At 36.3% G+C, this 25,771-nt stretch overlaps 2 protein-coding genes across 4 annotated transcripts in view; one reads left to right on the top strand and one right to left on the bottom strand.

The window, feature by feature from the left end:
• LOC134803316 (probable 2-oxoglutarate dehydrogenase E1 component DHKTD1 homolog, mitochondrial) overlaps nucleotides 1-1,197 on the bottom strand; it is a 45,894-nt gene extending 44,697 nt beyond the window's left edge. Inside the window, exon 1 of the mRNA XM_063776106.1 lies at nucleotides 948-1,197. Within this exon, the coding sequence (XP_063632176.1) occupies nucleotides 948-1,077 (130 nt within the window). The 5' untranslated portion in view covers nucleotides 1,078-1,197. The remainder of the gene's footprint in view (nucleotides 1-947) is intronic.
• Nucleotides 1,198-3,484: 2,287 nt separating this feature from the next.
• On the top strand, nucleotides 3,485-25,471 carry LOC134803252 (sodium channel protein Nach-like). 3 transcript variants are annotated; one of them, XR_010145965.1, is made up of 12 exons: nucleotides 3,485-3,648; nucleotides 5,590-5,784; nucleotides 6,754-6,954; nucleotides 8,359-8,494; nucleotides 8,581-8,682; nucleotides 8,879-9,077; nucleotides 9,822-9,875; nucleotides 10,075-10,156; nucleotides 14,634-14,758; nucleotides 18,537-18,651; nucleotides 21,165-21,218; nucleotides 25,334-25,373. XR_010145965.1 is itself a non-coding variant. In XM_063775991.1 (11 exons), exons 1-10 carry the CDS (start codon nucleotides 3,521-3,523, stop codon nucleotides 18,635-18,637), a joined length of 1,308 nt encoding a protein of 435 aa, XP_063632061.1. In that variant the 5' UTR covers nucleotides 3,485-3,520; the 3' UTR covers nucleotides 18,638-18,651; nucleotides 25,334-25,471. The 3 variants fall into 3 exon arrangements, 2 of the variants coding, with proteins under 2 accessions (XP_063632061.1, XP_063632048.1); XM_063775991.1 differs by lacking the exon at nucleotides 21,165-21,218 and having other exon boundaries at nucleotides 10,075-10,141; nucleotides 25,334-25,471; XM_063775978.1 differs by lacking the exon at nucleotides 21,165-21,218 and having other exon boundaries at nucleotides 25,334-25,471.
• The last annotated feature ends 300 nt before the right edge of the window (nucleotides 25,472-25,771 follow it).

Raw genomic sequence — 25,771 nt, 5'->3', positions numbered from 1 at the left:
TAAAGTTATCCGTGATTATTTATCGAATGGTCGAGCTCTGCTGTCGCAATATCGTAACTAATGAATGTTTTCTAATTAAAGTTTAAAACGTACTTTAAAGCACTACGGTTGGTTTTCAAATGATACAATTGCGGCGAGAACTTCACTGAAAGTAATTTGATGTTCTGTAAAGATGGTAAGATAAATTGCTTTTAGCGAGTAAGGGTGTTCCATGAGATAAATCAATATCAACATAAATTGCGGGTTTATAGTGCATAATTACTAAGTACTTCTTTGTGGCTCCCTTCTGATCATGATTGAGAATCGTAACCAATCATGTCCACTTTTTTTGCGTCAAATATCCCTTGGTGCAATAAATAGCATATTGACGTCCTTCCTTGAGCTTCTAGGGTTGTAGGGTAGGGTTACACTAATCAAGGGTTGTGCGATTCACTCTAGTTCATGGGTCCACTGATTGAAAATTCCTGATCTGAATGGCTGGCAATTACCTATGAGTTGCTTTCTGTATGGAGTGGTATGGAGCCTGCACAACCTTTTTGTTGGTGTCTACTTATAAGTACCTACCTGCCCCCTGTATGTAGGTGCAGTCAGCATAACATATTTGTTGCATACAAAGTGCAACAGATACTGCTGACTTTACCATCTCAAAATACAACATTACAGATATCATTATTACAATTAATAATAACTTCACTACTACTACGTCCTGGTATACCTACGTTTTGAACAATAATATTTTGTTCATGCTGAAGCTAACCTGAACCAGTAAGAGCTCTTGGAGAGTCAAATTATGGAACACTAAAAATGATGAAGTTAAGTTCACGCCGGGTCACGTGTACCGATACTAAGGGTTATAAGATTTATAAACTTATAAAAGCAAAGTGAATGATCATTTATTAAAAGGGCGCCGGGTACCGCATAATAAAGTGGGTTTTTGCTTGACCTACCACACTGGATTTCTGTTCGCGGTCGATGTCCGAACACGCCGGCTCCAGAATGATATTTCACTCTGTCAAATAACCGGCACTCCCTCCATCTCATTACCTGCCTCGTTCCCACTTTACTGAATCCGTACATCCTGTCTCACTTGCACTTTGTAAAACAACATTAGCTATAAGTTAAAACGTTTAATATGTTTACGGATATTTAGAGTGTTCTATTAAAAAAAACATGCGCTTGAGTGTGCCCCTGCGCAGCCCGATCGCTACTGAACGCGAGTGAAGGAGACAGAGGAATGATAATGTTATGTTTATTGTCACGTCACAACAATATGATTATGGGAAGATACCATTTGCGATTAAATATGATAAGTGCGTTCATTTACTCTCAGTTGTTAACATTTAGGTCATGAATAGTGTGTAAAGAAGGTAAAGTTAACAAGCGTTCTATATTATATAAAATAAAATCAGTGCGTTAAAAACAACAACAGCTGATATTGTAATCTATTATTTATAGATACAATCATTAGGTTGGCAGGGGGCCCTCCAAATGAAAATTTGCGATCACTAGCCTTTTATCTTATCACTCTAATACCTATACATTTTCATATATCACGGTCGAAATTAGGTAGCATGATGAATAATGTTACTGTTGCTATACGCTTAGTATTTCAATGACATACAACGACAATAGTATAAGTAGGTACCTACTCGGAGTCGGGGCCTCGGTAGTCTCTGTGACCCCTTGCGACACTGACCCGTTATTTGGTAGAGCGTCAACTGTCTTTCGTAGAGTCGGACCAACAAAAGTCTGCAGCGGATTTGATAGCCCACGCAGTGCAAGTGTCATTTATGCGTCATAATTTCATAGAAGTTTGACGTTTGAAATAACACGTGCACTGCGTGGGCTATCGAATCCACTGCAGACTTTTCATGGACTGACTCTATATGAATAAAGAGCGGCTGCTACTACACTTGGTATTTTGTAGTTATTAGGGGAGACATTCTGAAGTTTCTGAAGTTTAAAATTCTCATCTTGACTTGCTCTCGAACTCGATGTATTTTAGCTTTTAATGACAAAGGGCCGAGTTGGGTTTCTTTTAGAAAGCGGCAGAGTATTTACAATAAACTTTTGTTTGGCTTGGCCAATCGCTTTTTTATTTCCATAATTTCCTTTGGCTCAAATATAAAGGCCGTTGTAAATTATGATAATTTAAAGGGGCTTAGGGATCATTTGCATTTAGGTGCTCATTGTAAATCATCGTTAAGCCTTTCGTCATTGATTTGAGTTTAAAAATGTGTTCAAGACTAAGTACATCAAGATCAGCGACAAAATAATGCGTTTTCATTCGATAACGTTTGTTCTAGCTAGAGAATTGCTGTTACTTTTTAATAGGCGCTTTTCATGTTAGGATTTTGTGACTGTTAGCTAAATGCATATTATTATATGTTTCCATAAAATATTACCCACATAAGTAGAGGAGTGTCGACCTATAATATTTTTCCAGGATCTCATTGACAGTAGGACTATATAATGACATATACCTTTTTAAACAAAAAAAAAATCTAAATCAGCCATCTTCGATAAACATGGGTACTACTACTGATGTGCCTAAGGAAGTTACAAAATTGCTAAATGTTTCGGAAATTTAACGTAGGAAAAATTCGGAAAATTTCTTACATTTTTGTATGAGAATTGAAACTTTCCAATTTTAAATTTAAATTTGCCATATTTCCTAGTGAAAGTTTCATGAAATTTCCGAGAATTTATAAAATTTTATGGAAACTTTCCGCAACTTGCACATCTGTAGGTTCTACATAAATACCTACCTAATATTTATGTAGGGTACCTACAAATAAAACAATAATTCCGGAGAATTGAGAACATACCTACCTAGACCTGACCTAGACATACCATATATAGACAGCAGTCATTTATCTGAAGTAGGTAGGTAGGTAGGTACCTACCTACTTCAAAAATATGACTTTGCTGGTTTTCTCTGGAAACTTGGTTGGTTTATCACGTCATCATTTTAAACGAACTTTGCATTTGGGAGTCGAGGATTTTCAGTCTTGACACGCCATAATTTTAAAACGACAGTAGGTACCCTACTTTAGTAGATGCCTGTAGATGCAAAAGATGGTATTCATATGTTGGTAATCATAGAGCATTAATAGCATGGTTGATGGCATGCTTATGTCCTGCGTGCGCTTCGTGAGCGTGGCTTATTAGGTCATCTACATGTAAAGTCCATTAACTACTGCCATCCGTACAATTGACAGACTTGCAGTAGAAATTGCATATATGGATTCAGGGTGAGCTCCAATGTTGTTGGACTGACACAAATAATTAGTCCTATTGAGATTTCCTACATCATTATTCTACTACAATATTATGATGTATGAGTGTAAATTGTGATTATTATTATAACATTTCTCCGAAACAAATATCACCGTGGGAACCACGCCTTTTTTTCTCTTACTTAAAAGTTGATTTAAAGTGTTCTCAGCTATCAAAGATTTTAAATATACAAACGATATTTAATTTTATGGGATTATCAGCTACATAATTATACAATATAATGAATAATCCAAAAAATAAGTCCTTATTTAACCGGATTGTGTATGCGATCAATTATTTTGGTAGCAATAGCAATCTTCACGGGATCGGTCATGTGATTTCTTTATCGCACATGCCAAGTTTTAAAAGGTAAGTCTTATGGAATTTCGATATATTAGGATAGTATCTTGCAATTGAACCTCTTAGAATATTATTTCAAACAAACAATAACTATTAAATTAAAAGTTAAATACCTACACCCCACGCACAAAATATATCTATAATCTGATGCGTACAGTGATTTGGTTTCGACTGTAAAGCTGTATATTACCAAAGAAATATATAACTTCGTATAAGACGTATAAAGTCTAAGGAAAAAACGTGCCTCGGAATTCAAGTAAAAGTCATTCTCGAATAGATGTCGCACACACCTTTAGCCTATCCTCAGCTAGATGGCGTGACGACACCGTTTCATATTTAACAATTTTAACACATAGATATCAGTGAATGAACATGGATCAAAATGATATAAAAATAATAAAATCATTTATCCATATATATACATTATTTGATAACTTTATGCGTTTTCATTTTAAGTTTTTTTTTTTTTTTTTTTTTTTTTTTTTTCGTATGGCTTTTGTGTACACTACTTCAGAGATTTACAGTTTTTAAGTACTGTACCGCTTCTGTGGTTAAGGTGGTAAAATCCTCCACTTGCCCATGGTATTTGGTTAAGGGACAGTAAAATACCGTGTGGTGTACGGTCTGCTCGGCTGCTCCACACCGACATACTGGTGATTTAAGTTTTAGTCGTGTGTCGATAGATGGCAGTAAATTTACAGTGACTACAAAATTTACAATGACAGGACCCCTCTATACTATCTATTCTTTTTGATATATGTTTTCAAATAAAATAAAAAATACCTTACATCATTTTGGAAAAGGGCTGAAACTGCTGGAGTTTGGACCCATTTTTATTAAACATAATATATCTAAGAACCACCGCCCGTAAATTCTCTTACACGTAAAAAACCGCATCGAGTACGGTCTGTCCGTTTGAATGCTACGATGCCACAGACAGACACACAGACAGATAGATAGACATTGGCATCAAAGACCTAGAACCCCTCTTTTTTTGTCGGGGGATAAGAAAAAAAAATTTTAAAAACGGTTCTTGTACGTCACCTAAAATGCTAATAAAATTTATCAGTTTTCTTTCACAAGTGGTTATAAAGTGAATGTCGAGGCAAAGTGGGTGGCTCGTTATGTCAATGTGCTGACTTAATGATGTCATTACGCAGGCAGGCCTGAATATTAATCACTGCTGTAAATGGCTCGTCAATTTAACTTCTTCAGTGCTCAAGCAGCTAATAGCGCTGCTCAAAATGTAATATCGCACATTTCTCTCAATTACGATCACATCGTCATAATTATGTAGTAACTAGCGACCCGCCCCGGCTTCGCACGGCTTGACAAATTATAATAAACAAATATTGCTAGGTGACAACCGCATGAAAATCCGTTCAGTAGTTATTGAGTTTATCGCGAACATACAAACACACAAACAGATAGACGCGGCGGGGGACTTTGTTTTATAAGGTGTAGTGATGAGATATGGAGTTACTACATTAAGTAAATTACCTCAGTCATTTTACAGAACGCTAGTATGGCAGATTGAAAATAATGTAAAATAGCTGAATTTTGCAGTGTAACAGATTTAATATGAATCCAGAATTGTGATGCAAATATAAATAAATAATATTTTCTCAATAGGATTTTATGACAATAGGTATCTATATTAAGTTTTAGTTTTAGTTTAATGAGCAAATAACAACCTATTTATTACATTTGTTACTAGAAACTGGGACATTAGAGCCATATACTCGTATTTTGTTGATTTAGTAGATTTTACGTTTACATGATTTCTTCATTTATCCTATTTACTGAGACCTCCTAATTGAATTATTAATATAAGTAATAAATATAAATTGAAAAAATACGTATTTATTTGTTATTAGCTTCAACTGGTCAAGTTTATAAATTTAGGTAGCTTAATATCACAACATGCCTAAATAGTATAATGTATTACAGACTATGCTGGCTGTCTATCCTGCTTGCCAGTTGCTGGGGCACGTTTAGCATCTTGCGAGAAGTTTTGGATCTCTACACGCAAGGGTCCGTGTCTTACTCCGTGGACACCAACCACTTGTCCTGGGACACCCCCTTCCCGGCCGTGACGCTGTGTGAACAGCTGGACTCCGATAGGCTGAGAAGTTATTTGGCTGCGTATGTTTATATATTTTACTTGAAAATATTGAAGGTATAATAATATTTCGAAATAGGGATTTAGTTATTAATAAGATATAAATACCGGGTGTGGCCTGTAACATGAGCAAATAATTAAAACATAGATTGTACTCCTCAAACGGTGACACTTTTGTTCAACAACTTTTAAAAATTATGAAGTATTTAGACTCCCTAACTTTCATACAAAATAAATATTATCTTTAATGGACGCCATCGCCACGCCATATCATTGTGATTGACGTTGCTTGTCACGCCTTAAACATAACAAAATTCGCAATACATTGCGTCTTAGAATAAACTTTAAAGTGTATTAAAAATCAAACCCCAAGTTATTTTTAAAAATCGCTGAACAAATGTTGGTCAGTATGTGGAGTACAGCATACTGTTTAATTTTTTGCTCATATTACAGGCCACACCCGGTATATATCAAACTATAATTGCTTTTTTATCAGCGAACGAAGAACACACCCTTTGTGGTCAGACAACTTTTGGTTTTCTTTTACCCGTGTACGCGACAGCAAAGCTGTAAAGACCCGAGTAATTGGGGTTTTATTACCAATAATTAGGTTATCTCACTTCTTCACAATCTTTTAATAGATTATACAGCCAGGGTTTTAGAATTTCAATATCAACTTTACTTATATAAACCTATAGAAAGATAATGATTAAATCGAATTATTACACTTACTTTTAACAAACCACATTTGCATTGATCATTTAAAGGAGCTCCATCTTAGGCTCTGTCTTCACTTTCTATCAAATATGATTATATAATTATCAGTTTATAATATAAAACTAAATGTACTGTCAAGGTCAAGGTATCGAAGGACTTTATAGTCCATATACATTATGAAAGTATGTTTTGACACATTTTTCGTGTCGATATTTAATACCTTGACTATATCGAAATATTCTATTGTATATTAATATCCGTTTTCCAATTATCAGGAAGAAACTGCCACCTACAATGTTGGCATTCTTCAGGGATGTATTCTACTACAACAACCAGCAGTGCAAACAGTGCACCAACTGCAAGAACACCACCTGCGTGGACAACTACATGGACTACGTCAAAGACTACCGGCTCAAGTGTGGGCACGTGTTGAACAAGTGCTGGTGGGCAGGGAAGCCTTACAATTGCTGTGAAATGTAATTTATCATATTCATATTTATTTATTGCAACCACGGTATTATAGACTACAAAGTCCGGGTTCCACATGGACCCTGTGAGGGCATCATTAGATTAAGTGTGTTTTGATTGATTGTGTGTGTGTCTTTCTGAAATTTCGAGTGAATGTACACCCAGCCGCAAAATAGCATGACCACTTTATTCATGTTAAATTTCATTCAATGTCTCTTCATGCTGTAAAGTCACCTGTAATAATTTGTAACACAACAAAGGCCGCAAAAATATCTGACACTGACACGATCTTATTTGCAGAGCCATAAGAGCGTGTCACATATTTTTGTGGCCTTTGAAGAGTAAGATATTATTGCCCGCGACCGATACTTCCTGTCCCTATTCAGCTTCGGTTACTTAAATGCAAGAACAAAATCTTTCATTTTCTACACAGTTCCCACGAGATGGTAAATTATTCAACTTCGCGGCCATCCCTTGGGTAAAATTGGTTGAAATCCTTTCGGTCAGCCGTTTTGTCGCTACATCGGTACGAGTATACATGTCCATATCTACAAAAGATTAAAGATTAAGTTATAAAGTCGCATAGGCTTAAAAAGCTAAGCATAGAATTCACATCCCACCGTCTCACCTACTTTTGTAAAATTATCTTACAGTACTTTGAATAGATGTATGTATCTATGCTTTGAATAGGGATGATGACACATGTTGAATTTTATAACAAAATGTAGTAAAATAGATAGCAAATGAGTAATTTATCACAATATTGTGGATATTAAAAAAATATATGGAAATAATACAAAAATACAGCACCTGAAAGTTTCAAAATTTAAGTTTGTTTTTAACTTCCAAAGACGAAATAAGTAAGGATACCATTCGATTCCTCACATTTTCTCCAAAAAAAGATTGTATAGCAACTATATCCATAAACGCAATATTTCACCGACAAAAGCGCAATTTTCTTGTTTTGTCGATACTTCAAGATGGACTCTCAGTGACCTTGACGTCACGGTCACTTATCGTTTTGTTAGGGGCGTTTCGCGAGTGAAGTACGACTGTCGAACTTTGACTATCATTTCTGACTTTTGTATTGCTTTAATGCAATGGGTCCCATATAGACATTTGATCCTAAAAACAAACCTGATTGATTGATACCATAAATGAAAATTTGTCATCTAGCCTATTGTCTCCGAAATGTAGGTATTCGACGTCTTATGATACTAAGCAGACGTGAAATGCTCATCTTTATATTTACAGATTGGTTGGCCATTTTTTTAGTATTAGTAAAAACACAACCTATACTTATATCCCATTCTTCAATGTAATAAACACCTGTAGACGAAAAAAAAAATAGTATGATTTCTCTGTTGACTAAAACAACTACCTAACTATTAAATAACTCGTCTCGTTTACAGATTTAGTCCCTTAGAAACAGAGTACGGACCGTGCTTTACGTTTAACTCGCGTCTGACAGGCGATGGGTTTGTCAGGCACATCAACAGGACCACCGGTCTGCCGAGCCTCGTGTTCACATCTAGTCGGTTGATTACGGTTTGTAGAAGTTTTCATTGATAAATACTAATAAAATCGCAAAAACTTTGCCAATTTTTTAAATGTTATAAGATTTTTAATTCTAGTTGCGTATACACGCACCTGATGACGTGGTATCCGTCAAAGTGGAGAAGATAGTGACCACCGATATTATGCCCCTCGTGTCTGAACTCAATGCAACCTTGAAGGTAGGTAGGCGAACACTTTTACCTACATTTTAAACCCTACATTTTGTCAAGCTTTGAGGATCGTACGATCGTAACGTTATGCAATTGCCCAATTATGTGAATAAGTATAATGTATGTTTTAGTACTGTATTTGACTGGACCAAGTACACTTGATAATGAAATGATGGTAAATCATAACTTCATAACGTTTCCACAGTCGGAAGCAATAACGAGCGATATGACTATTCACCGCTTGGACCCACTCCGACGCGGTTGCTTGCTCGTGCGAGAGAAGCCGGCGTTCGCGCACCACTGGCCTTTCCAGCGGTACTCATACAGCGCCTGTGTGCTGTACTGCAGGGCTAAACTCCAGGTCGACCTGTGTAACTGCACACATCACTTCATGGTCAGGCTAAGTGAGTTCAGTTCGCGCATCTCTGACCTTTCCAGCGGTACTCCTAAAGCGCCTCCGTGCTGTACTGCAGAGCTAAGATCCAGGTCGACCTGTGTAACTGCACACATCACGTCCTGGTCAGGTTAAGTGAGTTTAGTGTACGCAGCTCTGTCTTTTCCAGCACTACTGCAGCGTGTGTTTGCTGTACAAATGTACAGCAATACCATGCCATACATGCCACCTTTTGTAACTATGCACACATCACTTAAAAGGACATGTTTAGTTTTAGATCGTTCATAATTCATACGCAAGTTAAGTCTTTATTACGGTTAGAGCATTACTAACCCAAGGGATGAGGCGGTTATACATAATTTATGTTTTATACCTTGTCGTAAATCTGCACTTAAGGCCCATGGTAATAGCGGGCTATCAGGTGCCTGTATTTAGGACAAAAAATCCCGCCTCACAAAATACGCTTCCGAAGTACATAGGTTAACTAAACTGTGTAAGTAAATGTATGTTCGTGACATAATAACCTACACTTTCGACGAGCAAAATAAGAAAAACAAGATGAATAAATGAACCCATGTTTTCCAGCACCTACGTTCTCTTAATTAATTTAGAACAAACAACGTGTTAGCTTTGTACGAAATTAATTCCTTTATTGGTGGAAATTAAGACTAGTAGGATGTTTTTGTGTACTTTTTCCAGTTTGGCTGTAGGTATTGCTCCCTGAATTAAAATCCCCCTATGAAAATGTTTTCAGATGGATATGAAATTTGCAACGTTTCCGGACTTGGCTGCCTGTATAAAAATAAAGGTTAATTTGCGTTTTTAACAAATAAGCCATGCCTATTACCATTATTTACTTATTACCTACCTACGTTTCGAGCCCTTGATCAAGGTAAAAAAATTATACACCATAAAATCCGCTTAAAATTGTTTCTATCAATGAATATTAACAAAGTATTGTGGTAACCGAGGACAAGATAATAAATTGCCTTTAATTTGTATTTTAGAAAGCCTGCAGTCGAACACCAACTGCGGGTGCCCAATGGCTTGCGAGGAAATAAACTACAAAGCTGTGTATGTTTCATTTAAGTAAGTTTTTTACAAAGTTCTTACAAATACAAATACAAATACAAATATCTTTATTTCGCTTTAAAATGTGGTACAAAAAGATGTTATAAAAGTATATCGTGGTCACACACATTCCACCAAAAGCTGGCATGCAAAACTATTCTAGAAAATACCTAAATATAAAAAGAAGCATGCAACGGTACGTACTTAGAGTACTTAAATCTAACAATCTAGTGCACTTATATCTAGCGTATTATTAAAATGTCAAAATTACAATTAAATTACTAATGTCATAACTACAATACAGATTCAATAACTAATTTCTTATATCATAAAATGTCAAGTTTGATGTCTAAAGTAATCAAAATATTCTTCAACAGAGTAAAAACATTCTTGAATGAGCCAGTTCTTAAGTTTACGATTAAATAAACTGATAGGCAAATCTTTAATGTCATCATGTAGGCAATTAAATATGTCAATGGACTTACAGTATGCGTTATTGCTGTACAATTGTGTCTTACGGCCAGGACCAGCCAGACGATTTGGGTACCTTGTAGGAAAGTTGCATATATCTTTGAAAGTTTTGAAGAGTTCTGGGTGGGCCTTAACGAATAAACAAACTTCATAGATATAGATACATGGCACAGTCAATAAATTCAGGTCTATAAATAGCGGCCTACAAGATGTTAAGACGTCTACGTCACAGATCGCCCTGATGCACTGTTTTTGTGCTAAAAGTGCGCGTCTTGCATGGGTTGAATTTCCCCAGAGGAGAACGCCGTATCTGAGGAGTGAGCAAACATAGCCGTGATAGGCCTGTATTGCGGTCTGCTTGGTGCTAATTTTAGCCAATTTCCAAAGCGCATAAGCAAACGTGTTAATTTTACTGCACAATTTATTAATATGCTCACCCCAAGAACATCTGTCATCTAAACAAATGCCTAAAAACATTGTCTGACTTGATTCCGTTATTACCTGATCTGCGAAAGTTACAGTCAGTTGTTGCTTTTTGCCATTTCTATTTATAAACTGGACAAATGTGGTTTTTGATATATTTACTTGAAGATTGTTCCTATGCAACCAGTTTATTACATCAGCGATTGTTTTGTTTATGTCACTATTATACGTTTTGTCATCACTACATGGTATGACGACCGATAGGTCATCCGCGAAGAGTATACAGTCAAAATTTATCGCATTCGGTAGGTCGTTAATGTACAGTAAAAAAAGCAGAGGACCCAGGATACTCCCCTGCGGTACGCCGACCTTGTTCACTCTCGTGGAAGATCTATAAACCTCAATCGTGTTGGCCGAGTCGATTTGAGATATTTCCACAAATTGATTCCTAGTGCGTAAATAGTCTCTGAGCCATTCATTAACTACACCTCTGATACCGTAGAGCTCGCATTTAACCAGGAGTGTCTCGTGGCACACAAAATCGAAAGCTCGAGTCATGTCGAAGAAAATAGTCGTTACTGGTAAGCTCTGGTTCAAGTGACCTAAAATCTTGTTTGTCAGCGTAAAGGCAGCTAGTGATGTTGATTTACCCTTTTGAAATCCAAATTGTTCGGATTTCAATACATTAAACTTATTTAAAAATGACAATAGGCGTTCGTGAAACGCCTTCTCAAATATTTTCGAGATAATAGGTACCAGCGAAATTGGTCGGTAGTTTTCTACGCATTCTTTACTACCTTTTTTGTGAAGTGGCTTAACAAGAGAGAGTTTTAAGGGCTCCGGGAAGACTCCACAAGTGAATGACAAGTTTACTAGGTAGCTTATGACTGCAGCAATACTTTGTTTACACCCTTTTAATATTTTAGTTTGGACTTCGTCATAGCCCGCTGAGTTAGTCGGATTTAGAGTGTCAATAAATTTACGAATTTCATTTTCATCTGTCGGCGATAAGAACATATTAGCATTATTACAATTGATTAGTGAGATGTCAGGCTTCGGTTTAGGATTATTATTTACGTTAGTCAAATTTATATAAAAGTCATTAAAAGTATTTGCAATGTCAGTAGGACTTGATATAGGACTACCTTCGACAACCAGTTTCTCGATGTTTGTCCCACCTATGTTGTTAGTGGTTATGTTCTTAATTACCTCCCATGTTGCCTTACACATGTTCTTGGATCGATGTATATGATTAATGTTCGCAAGTTTTTGAGCTTGATTTATGCAGCGCTTGAGAAGCTTAGAGTAATTATTAAATTTAGTTTTACTTGGCAAAGCGCTAGCATGGTTCTTCGGTGTTCTGTAATAACTGAAGCGCAGTCTTCTTTTTGTTTTTACAGAATTTTTAATACCTCTTGTAAACCACACACTATTTTTAGGTTTTAATATAAATTTTACTTTATTAACTGGGAAACATAATTTATAAAATAGTATAAACGTATCATAAAAACTATTGAATGCCACTGTCGCATCACCTTCAGTGTACACGTCAGACCATGACAAACTATTAAGGCATTCGTTGAATTTTGCTATGTTATCTAAACTGTAGTCTCTTTTATAGCGATAAAAACTCAAGCGCGGTTTTTGTATATTACGTACACTGAACGTTAGGGTCTGGGCTGTTTCATGATCCGACAGGCCTAAATCAAGGATTTCGCCTCGAGCCTCTGAAATATTTGATAATATTTGATCCAGGCATGAATCTTTCCGTGTGGGGCGAAGTATATGAAGTACAAAATTATTGTTGTGAGCAATTCTTTTAAGTTCAGTTGAATTCTCTGTGGTCTTTAGTAGGTCTATGTTAAAGTCCCCAGCAATAATTATTTTATATTTTAATTTATGTTTTAACTTGCTCATGAGGATTTCCAATTTATGTAGAAAAGATGATGAGAAAGCAGTTGGAGTTTTGTAAATACAAATCACTATACACTTTATTGACGGTATTTCTATGCCGCAGCCTTCAAATACGTAATTTACAGCAAACTCTTTCACAAGTGACAGCTCTCGCGATTGAATGTGATTCGCGCAAAGTATGCAAACGCCACCTCTCTTTTGGTGCGACCTAGAATAGGACGCTGCCAGCCGGTAGCCAGGCACGCGCAAATTCCCTTCATTACCCTGTCGAATAAATGTTTCAGTGAGGCATAATACGTCAAACTTCTTATTATTTTCAACCAATTCGTCTAGTGTTAATTCTAGCAATTCTATTTTACTCATAAAACCTGCTATATTTTGGTGAAGGATTGAGAATAAATTACTTTGAGGGACGAAAAAATGGGTTGTTTTTTTGTTGTGTTGGTTGTGGTGTATTAGCCCGTTCACAGCTTTTCGGGAAGTGATCAGTAATGTATTTTTGTGTTAACCTTGTACTTTTTTGTTGTGTTAGTTGTGGTGTATTAGCCCTTTTACAGCTTTTTGGGAAGTAATCAGTGATAACTCTTTGTGTTAACCTTGTCCCTGTGTTGCCGTAAATATTATGCGAGGTGTATTTAAAATAATAAGGAATAGTACCTTTATTGCACCGTACCTCCGCATGGTGTGATGTATCAGCCTGATTATTCGGGTTACAGTTCCTCGTTTTTTGCAAATTGTTGTAACTCAAATATTTATTCGAATAGTCCCGAAAGTCGATGAGAAAATTAATCTTTGAACATAACTTATACTTAAGGTTTACATTATAGGTTAGGTCTGTGACGTCCAAAAACGTACAGTTGTCAAAAAGTTTGCAAAGCAATTTCATCGTGTTATTCAGTGTGCATTCGTTTAAGTATATACTCTTTTTCACACCAGTAACAATAATAAAGGCTTTAGGGCGCATTTTTATAAACGCGCTGAGCTCTGCAAGTAATGCTAATGGGTTACAATCACATTCACCTATGTTTATAATAATAACATCATTACAGCTAGCACTTAAAGTTTCTGGTGATTTCAGTATCTCCTCACAACGCGCGTCAGGTTTTACAGTGGATGTTACCTCGTATTTCTGGTACTGCGTGTTCTTTCGTACATATATAATATTCTGAAATCCTTTTCGTATTCAAATTAGCTTTCCAATTGATAGGATATATTTTTCAATAGCTGTATTTTTTAAGAATAGACTTAATATATTGTCCCTCAAAAAATATTACAGCAAAAATAATTTTCAGCAGAATGCTGTTTTGCTGTCCAATAAGGTTTTTAGTTAGGTTGGGTTAGTTTTGTTTTTGCTGATCGTTTAAATAGGACTTTTTTTTGTGAATTGATACAACAAGGTGAAAATTATGTGAGTGCCTGGTAGTAGAGGATAGTAAATTAATTTAAAAGCTATGGATTGGAACCCCTTCGATTATGTATGCACGTGAGGTGGGATGCAATGGTAAATATAGTAATGTAATGACCAATAAAGTCCGATAAATATCCAACTGTCAGAAACACCTTTATATCTAAAACAATTAAATGAACGAAACATCGGAACGTATTTAAATGTTTATACCTACGTGATTATATTTATTTGATTTCTTGAATAACTGTTGCGCTACCTAAAGAGTTATTTTTGTTCCAGCCGCGAGCCTAGTCCCGTTTCGAAAGAGCTAGTAGCCCGAGGTTCCCGTGGTGTGGTAAGGCTGAACACTCTGCCGACGCTGCGAGTTCGCCGTCATGCTATCAGGGATAAGATGGCTTTAGTCGGTAACTAGGCGTAGCCCAGCGCACTTGTGGCCGATTCTGATCTCAATCTCACGTGAACCAATGATGAACCACGATGAGTGATCACATGACTTTAATTGAATGTCGCTCAAGCCATTCAGTGTTAGCTATCTTCAAGGTCGTATCAAAACAATACCATAACCTTTACTAATGGTTAATCCAGAATCGGCCTCCGGGATGGTAACGTAGCCTAAGACTGGTTTCCTCACGTTTCCATTACACGTATCCTTGTAAGACAAATTTTGACACAAAATCGCTTCTCCTGTAAAATTTCTAAAATGGCACTTACAGAGTTATGCCTCTCAGGTACGGAACTAATGAACTATGGGATTATTCGTAAATATAAGTTTTGGTACAAGCCAAAGTTTGAAATTTGGCTTATACTATTGGAAGATATTTATATTCCTTGTATACTTACCGATTGGCTCAAAAAAAAATAGAGGCGTATCCTGACTGTAATAAATAACAGGTTATGAATTTGATCTGGATTTATTATAGATGGATGGCAAAGTGACGTTCCTGGTCGAAGAACTGGGCTGAATAAAAACTTGCAATCTATCAGTGCGAAAAACCGGCCATTTTTAAAACGCAAACAGCGTCGCGATGTCAATAAAAACAAAAGTTTAATATGCAGGTATATGAATCATAGAAAGAAATCTATCTCAAAGTGAAAACATAAGAACATAACCTAGGTATAAATAAGCAAGCAGGTAGTTACGTTATATAATAACTGCTTGTTATGAAGATAGCGGGATGTTAGGTTGTCCTAATAAAGTGTCTATAGTTAGAGCCCATACTGCTGGCCCACAGACATACAGAGATCGGAACAGGCATGTCGGTATATTTTTAACCGATCAATTCCAAGAAGGAGGAGGTTATATATTCGGTTGTGGCAAGTTTTTTTCGTAATCGTCAGCTTATTTTACACACCCCCATTTTCATTCACTGTCTTAAACAACCCATTGAAGTCAATCATGTGTAGACCCGCCCAATCACGGTCCATATCCCAGCCGCATTGCCTCGGGCGAGGCACGTCTACACTAGCCGTTTTGTGCGCGAGGAAATTGCCTCGCGCGTATACTCGATCTGTGTGGACCCGGCTATTTGATAATTTTTTCCACACAGCGAGAAATCACTGCTACGGATTACGGTGTAGCCCTTGTAAAGTAAATAAGCGGCTATGTGGTAAGTATTTCCACATAATGTACTGAAATAATCGGAATTCTATACGAGCCCATCAGTACCCTTTTAGGAAACTTTGTTCTGGAGATTTCCATTAATCCAACAACTATGTGTGGCCTGTCTCGGCGGGGTGTTTATGAAGTGGTAAAAGCAGCTTAGCGACCACTTGCGTTTCATGAGACTAATAATCGAGTGGAGGCGTCGGCGTGAGTGATGTGATGTCTGAGAAGCCGTAAAAAATGATGAGTTTCTTTTATAAGTAGCTAGTTCATTTTATGGACGGCTCATCAGGTCAAGTATTCATCAAAAAAAAGTTGCATTAAAATGTGCTACATCGAATTACAAGTGCATTACGCTTTAAAGTAACTAAGAAGCTTTTCAATACTTCATTAGCATATCTAGAAATACAGGAGGCTGTAAGTATGAAGTAAAACTACTAATAGTCTGTATCTTTTAGGTTACAATCAATTACGAAGAAAAATCCTTCCATACGCCGCGCCGTAATCACTATCAGTATCCAATCATGACTTGACATTAAACTAAGGTCCATTAGGTCGATCATGTTAGAAGATTACACTTATTTACATCAGATTGGATTTCTATTCAGCAGGGCTATGGCAGCTGCGTCACTGCTAACGGTCGCGGGAAGCAAGTATTTTCTTTAAAATCGCACCAAGCGATTTCTTACCACTCTGACGCTTGTAGCGTCAAAAATTACATTAAATTGAAGGCTTCGACAATTGTATCACTTCATCCCTACCAAATATTATAAATGCGAAAGTAACTCTGTCTGTCTGTTACCTCTTCAGACCTAAACTGCTGAACCGATTTAGATGACATTTGGTATGAGGCCTGCGGAAGGACACACACAGGCTAGTCTTAATCAATCATCATTATCATCATCACCCCACGCAGACAAAATCGCAGGCACAAGCAAGTATTATTTAAATCTGCATTTCGTACTTTTGGGAAATAGATTACACCAAGAAGTAATGAAAGATGAAACAAAGTCAAACTCGCCTAATTTTATTAATACATATTTAAACTAGCTGTGTACCAACGGTTCATAACTTTACAAAAGATTTGGTAAACCAATTTAGTTGAAGCAAGTTTAATTGAACGTTCGCGTTCATGCTGGAAAGTTACCCGGTCTGCTTGAAACTAGGTACGATCAAAATATCAAATAGTTTAGAGTACGGCATGCTTGGAATTTTCTCATGGACCTCTTTTTAATTGGAACTTTGCCTAATTGCGCATATGAATTAAGATACCGCATAACATTATCTAGCTAGTCTGTAATTCAACTTACGCATATTATTTAGGTACCATCGTCCACACTGTCAACTGTTCATCGGTAAACCTTATATAAACGGCATAAGGTCGACAGTTAAGAGTCTTGCTGTTTGTACTTACTTGTAGCTGTAGATATCGGCATATTCAACATGGAAATGTGTCAAGTATATCATACGACTTACTGAGAAAAGTATAGTCTAAATCTAATCTAATCTAATCTACTTACTAACTACGACTACTTACTTAGTAGCTAATTAGTCACTAAGTTTAAGTAATAAGGCTCCTGGGCATAAGGACTTTCTAGGTGATTTTCTTTTTCTACTAGTTCAACTGTACCCATAAAGTAGGTATATGGATTAGTTCCCTAAATGTCATCATTAGGGAAGTTGGTTTTCCAATAGTTCTCGAGACTGTTGGTGTAAGTTTTAACTAGCGTAGCAAACTCGCGATTTTATCATACTTCTTTGCGACGTGGTACTCGCCACTTGTTATATGATATTGGAAATAGTTGACAAGCCATAAAGTAGGGACATGTTACATTACAATGTAAAATAATGGCAAAGCTTAACGCTTGCGTAAATCGTTGTTAGACACAATTTTGATATGAAGATTTAAATATGTAGATGTAGAGTATCTGTATCCACCGTCCTAAAATACCTATCCTATAGCACGAAATGTATATGCGAAAGTTTTACGTAAGTAGGTACAACCTATTCATAATAGTTACTATAGTTAGGCTATTTATAAACCCTCCCTAGCGTGTTCCAGATATCAGTGTGCAACATTGTGTTTCTCTAATTATTATTACTAGCACAAAGAAAGCGCTGCACTGAAGGCTGCAGATTCGATGATAAAAAGGGGCGAATCCTTTTTATGATTTTTATAGACTAAAATAGGTACCGTAAACCCACCAAATAATAGACCAAAAGCTCCTAACTATACTGTAGTCAAACATTTAATATCTTCTTTCAGGTGTGACTAGGTATAATTCGAATATCGTATTTCTATGGCAAGACATTTGTAAAAATGGAAGGAAGAACTCAGACAAATCCAAAAAGTACACTGATATTTAATTACGTATTGAACTTGTGAACGATATAAGTATGCAGTAGTTGTAGTACAAACAGCAACACTCCTAACTGTACTTCGGTCGACTTTATTACAAAAGGCATAAGGTCCACCGATGTACAGTTATCAGTGTGGGCGATGGTACTGGACTCTAGTTGGGTGGTTTTACAGTACATTTTATAAGGACATCATTAATTTGACTGTATAATTATTACAGTGGACATTGGTGGTGTGGGCGGAGTTTTCTTCGGAGCATCTTTACTTAGCGTGATCGAGATCGTGTACTTGCTCTGCATTCGCCGCAGTCGCAGCTCATAAGCATCAGCAAATTAGTAAGTCAACTTTCTCTCCACATTGTTCTAGCCCTAGCGTCAAAATCGACGCGACGCTACTCTTAAGCGAGGTTTAGACTAGCAAGAATTTGCAGCTAGCAGATTACTAGTTCGCCGGACGATATCAGCCTGCCAGTTGTTCGGAGCTGTACAATTTTGCTTTTAACTGACAGGCCGATATCGTCCGGCGGACTGGTCAGTGGGCCTCTTTACATTGTAGTATGGTATGTTTCATCAGATATTTATGAATGCAGTTTACCTCAGTAGTCGGCAATGTAACGTAAATTGCATGATCAAGAACTAGCTTGAGTCTACGCCTCACTTTTCGTTTCGTTTAACGCGACTGCTGGAGGTGGGTTATGTTATTCGAACGTTTTATTCTATGATATACTTTACAGCAATAAAATAAGACGAATTTCAATGTATGAGTTGTTCATGATCGTATTTAGGTGTTATCTGTGGGAGTGTTATGGGGTATTTAGAATTTATAATTAGAAAACAATATTTAAGCAAATGAAAAATATCGTGTTATATATTTGTTTCTTATTTGTTACTAGCTATAAATATTTTTTAACTTTTTTATACCTATCGTAAAATAATTATTCGTGTTTATATCCTAGTTGTTAACCAACAAATAAACAACCAAGTAATATACTGGTCCCAGTTACAATGACCGCCCACAACCATTTTGTACAAATTAATAGATACCTACTCGTATGTTATTGAAATGTTCTAACAATTTTGACAGATCCTTGACAAAAACAATTAAACTTTTGCGGTGATGTTTTCCCTATTTAATGTTTTGTTTATTAGATTAAAAAGTTTGATCCATGTTTGATTCAATGACTCAAAGCTAAATAGGCTCATTGCGATAGTTTCCGTCCATGCTCTAGTTTTCGTCCACTTGACGGATTATTCGTTTTGATTTGCTACTTGCAAAATAACATTTTTATGTAGATATGTATAAGTATATTGATTAGAAATTAAGGATTGCAATAAGTCCAAATTTGGGCCACAATGTAGGCTTATATTCAAATTTCGTCAAGTGGACGAAAACTAGAGCTGGACGGAATAGCGCAATCACCCTATGTATTTCCAAAAATACACGGTTAAAAGTACAGAACCTTGAAGAGCTTCCAACTCTTCCAATAGCGACATACTTACGTTCGAAGTCGCTAAACTTATTTGTTAAGTTTAGTACGCTCAAAGTCCGGGGCCGTCTTTGTCATTTGTTAATTTTGCAAAGGAAAATAAATTGGGCCAAACAAATTGTGTTTCTATCTGTGCATTTGTATTCTACTTTAATAATTCTAAACACGAATTTAGAATACTTTCGGACCGTAATGTATAAATAAATAAGCGTTTTACAAAAAAAATATTTAGCTATATTAAGTACCTATATTGTACTTTACTATAAGCATGGAATTAAGTATGTTTTCGAAATCGGATAGCCATGCTTGATTATTTATTGGACCACAAAAGTAATGTGAGTTTACTCGTAATGTAGTGTTGTAAATGCCAACAAATAAAATTATATATATACATGCAAGAAAAACATTCCTGCCTATTTTTATTGTGGGAAGAAAATAAACTCTGATTTTATAGGTAAATAATTGTACATTAAAATCGTTAAAGGTATTGATAGTATGATATTTAAGTGGTTATAAAATATTAAGCAATCTATTCAATTTTATAAAAATCAACCTAGTGCATAACTAAGCTATGCTATCCTAAATACGTGGGCCATACTGAAAGTTTCTGGATTCTGCTAAAGACAACTTATTTTTTTCTAAGTGGTCAGTCCAGGAATTTTCAGTATGACCTAAGTAGTATGGGGCTTATTAGAGTGGATGACGAAATACTTACCTACCTACTTACTTATCCACAGCAGAACATAAAATTAAGAAAATGTATATTTGTTCAGATTCTATTAACAGATCCCTAAGGCAAGGTCCCCATCATTACCTACCAACTAGATTAAATGTTTACAGTATGAAAATAATATATGCTTACGGTAATAATCAGTTATTGTTATATGGCTGCAATGCAAGTATACGGAGTAAACCCACTTGCTTCCGTGTTTGCTCTTTTAATCAATTTTTAATGAAATACGGATCTTATGAAGATAAGTTATATCCTACAATCCAACTGAATTACAGAATTTTCAAACGTTTCAACTTTAATTGTTTGGCATCTATTTTGACAGAGATTTGACATGGATGTGACCATTGAGTGTATAGTAGTTATTTCAATAACTTTTTGCACTGACTAGGTACTAGTATAAAGCCTTATTGTATATTTGTTTTGTGACCAAAGAGTAGGTACCTATCTACCTAAAGTGACTTTTCTGTCAATTTATAGCAGTCATGTAATTATTATGATTATGACTTCCGATAAAAATAGCTCAAATTCAAAATTGTATTAAATATTTTATTACAGTTGCAAGGACATGGCGACAAGATGTTTACCTTTTCTTATACTGTTCTTTACAATTCCATGTTCAATGTTTGCAGCTCGGACAAATACCACTTCTTTCGGTGATCCAATAATGAATGTGCTTTTCAACCGTAAGTATGTATGTAAGTTTGTGGGTTATGGTCATTGAGCTATATATTTCACATAGAGAGGCTTCTCAATCGAAACCTGTTGTAACCGAGGGGAGCGGGGCGTGAACCACGCGACCAAAACGTCGTAAGCGCCGTGAAATAAAGTGAAATTCGTGGTGCGTTTAGGTCGCGGGGTTCACGCTCTGTTTCCATAGTAGTAGTAGTGAAAAAACTGCAAAATACTGGTTCTCTGTGCCGGTTCTTTACGTAGTAATAATAGTTCAATGGTTATAGTTTTAATAATCTACGTATGCGGGCAGACATGTATGTTTGCATCGTGTGTTGCAGTTGCTTGTTGAACTAACTTGTTACTTACCTAAGTGTTTTAAATTAAAATTTGGGGGTCGAAAGTGCTAATTAGATTAGGAATATTTATTACTTGCAGTAATATTTTTTTAAATGTTATGTTTGTATAATTGTATCAAGCGGACCTCAGGCTCTCATGAGCCATGGCAAAAAGCTGGGAAAACGATAGGAAGATCATGATTATCATACATACCTAATCTTATTAGTTTGTTGGCTTACTTAATCGAAACGTTATTATTATTTTTATTACAAACCGTTTGCATTTAGCAATAACATAAAAAAACAGGAAAACGAGAAAATAAGTTCGTTTTAGTACTGTAATCAAATTGAGCAGGCTCTACGACCCTGTAACTCAATTTACAGAGATACGTTTAGGGGCTGAATTCGGGTATTATTGCGGTGTAATCAGTGTTTTTATTTAGCGTAGAGCAATGAATTTTTGATACAACATTAACGTCTCCAACATTCGATGCAAAGGAAATATAAATCTTTAGTCAAGCAGGCTTTTGTGTCACACCATCGCTGCAAACAGCCTAACAAATTAGGCGTCGGTGTAAAGCATAATTATTTTTCGGTTTTTCACGGAAACGTACGAACGTGTCTAGCTATTTCAGTCAGTCTCGGTACTAAAAGCACTGAAGTTGACTGAAGTAGCATGACAAATACGAAGGTTTCCGAGAAAATACGATGGAAAACAATAATGCACTACATCTGTACAGTATTTGATTCTTCTTTTCCAAGCTATACGTACACTGACATCATAAATGATATCGTTTCGTTATCGTGCATTTCAATCGTACTCATCCGTGCATGTACTGACGCGAGTGAGACACACGATAAATAAATTACATCATTTACTTAGATATCATTTTGATGTCAGTGTATGTTTGAATTGGCCTGTTAGTGCTGAATGGAATATTAGACCTAATTGCTAAATGTGGGTACCTACTGCGCTTTCAGGTTTACAGCGGATACGGGAGGCTTATTCTAGCTTTCAAAAAATAATGTCACGTAAATAATCATCATGATATGACGATTATTTACGTTACATTATAATACGATTTTCGTTACATTGCGGGATTTGGTCGATCGACTGAATTAATTGTGCTTTGTAGTTAGCAATATATCGAACTAGCGACCCGCCCCGGCTTCGCACGGGTTAAGAAATTATACACCACCTGTGTGTATAATTTCTTAACCCGTGTGAAAATTGCATGAAAATCCGTTCAGTAGTTTTTGTGTTTATCGCGAACAAACATGCAAACAGACAGATGCGGCGGGGGACTTTGTTTGATAAGGTGTAGTGATATTGCATGTAAGTTATTGGACCGTCTAAATGGGGCTTTATTGACGTGACATTAATCTCAGCGCATTCCTCTCTTTCATGCTTATTTGTGCGGACAAATAAGCACTGGGGTCAAACACAATTTAATAAAAGGTCACTTATGTGGAAAATACAATAAAAGTCAACGAGTATACGAGTATCACGCTTTTCTTATTTGAGTCTCAAGTACTCAAAATATGTATCCCACTTATGCAGCATAAAAAAATCCTCTTGATTCTCTTAACTTTACGACTCGAACGAGTTAAGCATACAATAGAATGTATACTATGACCTTACTAGTAGTGATTCCAAATCAATTCCTACTTTATTTGTAAAATAAAATGAATTTACTCTAAATAAGACGCCTCGCTTGCACTTATTAGTGCGAGTTATGTAAAGTGTAAAATCAAATTCAGTTCACAGTTGTAAAGTTCTAATGCTTCCTGCGGTTCTCATACTTAAATGTCGCTTCACGTTTCATAGATTTAAGGATGGAAGACAATAATATAAATAAATAAATAAATAAATATAAATAAATATTAGGGGACATCTTACACAGATCAAACCTAGCCCCAAACTAAGCAAAGCTTGTACTATGGGTACTAGGCGACGATATACATACTTGTATAGATAAATACATACTTATATACATAGAAAACAACCATGACTCAGGAACAAATATTAGTGTTCATTACACAAATAAATGCCCTTACTGGGATTCGAACCCAGGACCATCGGCTTAGCAGACAGGGTCACTATCCACTAGACCAGACCGGTCGTCAAATAATAACTCATCATACAATTCATACAATAGTTTAAATTGTATTTTTAATATTTAGAAATATTACAAGCCGCATTCATTTTACACGCCATTTATGTATGTATACCGGGTGTGGCCTGTAACACGAGCAAATAATTAAAACATAGATTGTACTGCTCAAACGGTGACACTTTTATTCAACAACTTTTAAAAAATATGAAGTATTTAGACTCCCTATTTTTCATAAAAAATAAATATTATCTTCAATGGACGCCATCGCCACGCCATATCATTGTGATTGACGTTGCTTGTCACGCCTTAAACATAACAAAATTCGCAATACATTGCGTCTTAGAATAAACTTTAACGTGTAAAAAAAAAACAACGGGTTGCACTCCGGGAGTGCCGACAGAAGTGAAAACTCAATGACTAGTCCAAAATGTCTGCAGCACTATCTATGTATAATTGATCCATCCTCCTTTCTATTGAAAAACTTTAGTTCCGAAATTGTTTAAAATTCGAATAGAAATTGTAAAGTTACCTTGCAGACCTCGCATCTAAATACATTTGGTCATGATATTTTGAGTTTTATTCACCAGTACTAGAGTTCACTTTTATTAGCGATTTCATCAAGATGTAGCTTTATTGAATTATATTTGAGTGATATAAAGTTAGAATAACTGTGAGATCCTCGTATTTCAGCCCGTACAGGATTAGAACATTGAGCTTTATTGCTTAATATAAAAGTCCAGTTTTAAATAATTGACCTGATTATGATACACGTTATGACTAAAGTTCTTTGGTGAATAACATTGTCCGTGACACATGACGTCAGCGTTACGTTACGCGTTACGCGTTACGTTGAATCGAGTTTATCATTTTTTCCCCACCTCAAAAATTGCTCAGCGCCGCTAAAGAAGTTTTCACTTCAAAAATATCAACCATATTACAGGCCACACCCGGTATATGCTTAAACTCTTATTGATTGAACCACCCTGTATTGATTCTCTTTGAATTCCGTCGTTGTTCGTTTGATCGCCCACGTCCGGCGAAACTGGCAAGCATTTGCGGTGAAGCGTGATGACCAGGAAATTGGTTTTGCGGATTTTTTAGCTATACGTCTATCGTCTAACTGAGGCGGTTAGTAAGACGTTATTAGAGCATTCCACGGGGTGTCCCATACAAACGCATTGATTTCGTACATTAGAACTTTTTTCGGCGTTTAAACCCGACGATAATTTTTATGGTCATATTTTTGACCATTTGTATAAAGAAAATGAAACTCCTAGTTCAGAAATCTCGCGTTTGTACGGGACAGCGGTAGACAATTTTATGGAACGCTCCTATTAGGTACGGATAATTACGTAGTGGTTGAAGGCTTGGTTGCATGAAGTTGATTAGTATTATATAGTATATAATATATAAGTAATACTAACCCTTTGAACGCTTTATATGTCATAAACACACACATCACTCAAACGCCAAGGTCCCGGGCGCAAGGGAGCTATTGTATAAGTACTTAGAGATAGAGGTAGACAACAACCAGGCGGTCTTATCGTTGAAGAGCGATCTCTTCCAGACAACCTTATAGTAAATAATATTATTAATTTAAAAATTAAAATCATATTATTTATAAAGTTACGATGCAAAAAAGCGTGTCGTGAATAAAGTTTTTTTTTGTCGTAGCACCTAGAATGAAGTGTGGTTCAGTGAGCTGCTCGTTCCCCTGCGTGGGCGCGGCGCCCCCCCGCGCTTGCCCCGAGCCTCCCCCCGAGTGCCCGACGGGCTGCGCGTGCGTCGTCGACTGTCGCCGCAAGGCCATGGTGTGCTTCGAGACCCAGCACTGCGCTGAAAGGAAAAAGCTTTTCAGGAGAACCAAGAAGCCCAAATCGTAAAGTACAAGCGCACAAGCATTCCTGATTCATAAATTATGAATCATAATTACGTTTGGTTCTATACCCTGATCCCTATTTTTCATCGTTTAAAAATTTGTAAGTACCTTTGTACATTTTAATGTATTAGAAGTGTCTTTGAAAAACCTAGCACGAAACAAGCTTTCTTAAACTAAACTATTTCTTAAAATTTGCATTTCTTTGTAACATGCTGAATAAAAATTTCACGATG

Source organism: Cydia splendana, chromosome 2 (genome assembly GCF_910591565.1).
Source record: "Cydia splendana chromosome 2, ilCydSple1.2, whole genome shotgun sequence".
In the NCBI taxonomy this organism is placed as follows: Eukaryota; Metazoa; Arthropoda; class Insecta; order Lepidoptera; family Tortricidae; genus Cydia; species Cydia splendana.
The sequence above is the reverse complement of the archived record's forward strand: the minus strand, read 5'-3'. Positions and strand labels throughout refer to the sequence as shown.

Bases quoted from the DNA above. Each gene is read 5' to 3' on its own strand.
- LOC134803252 (XM_063775978.1), top strand. From the start codon at position 3,521: ATGAATAATCCAAAAAATAAGTCCTTATTTAACCGGATTGTGTATGCG. The intron at 5,785-6,753 runs GTATGTTTATAT...TCCAATTATCAG, and splicing joins CTGAGAAGTTATTTGGCTGC to GAAGAAACTGCCACCTACAA. The intron at 10,157-14,633 runs GTAAGTTTTTTA...TTTTTGTTCCAG, and splicing joins GCTGTGTATGTTTCATTTAA to CCGCGAGCCTAGTCCCGTTT.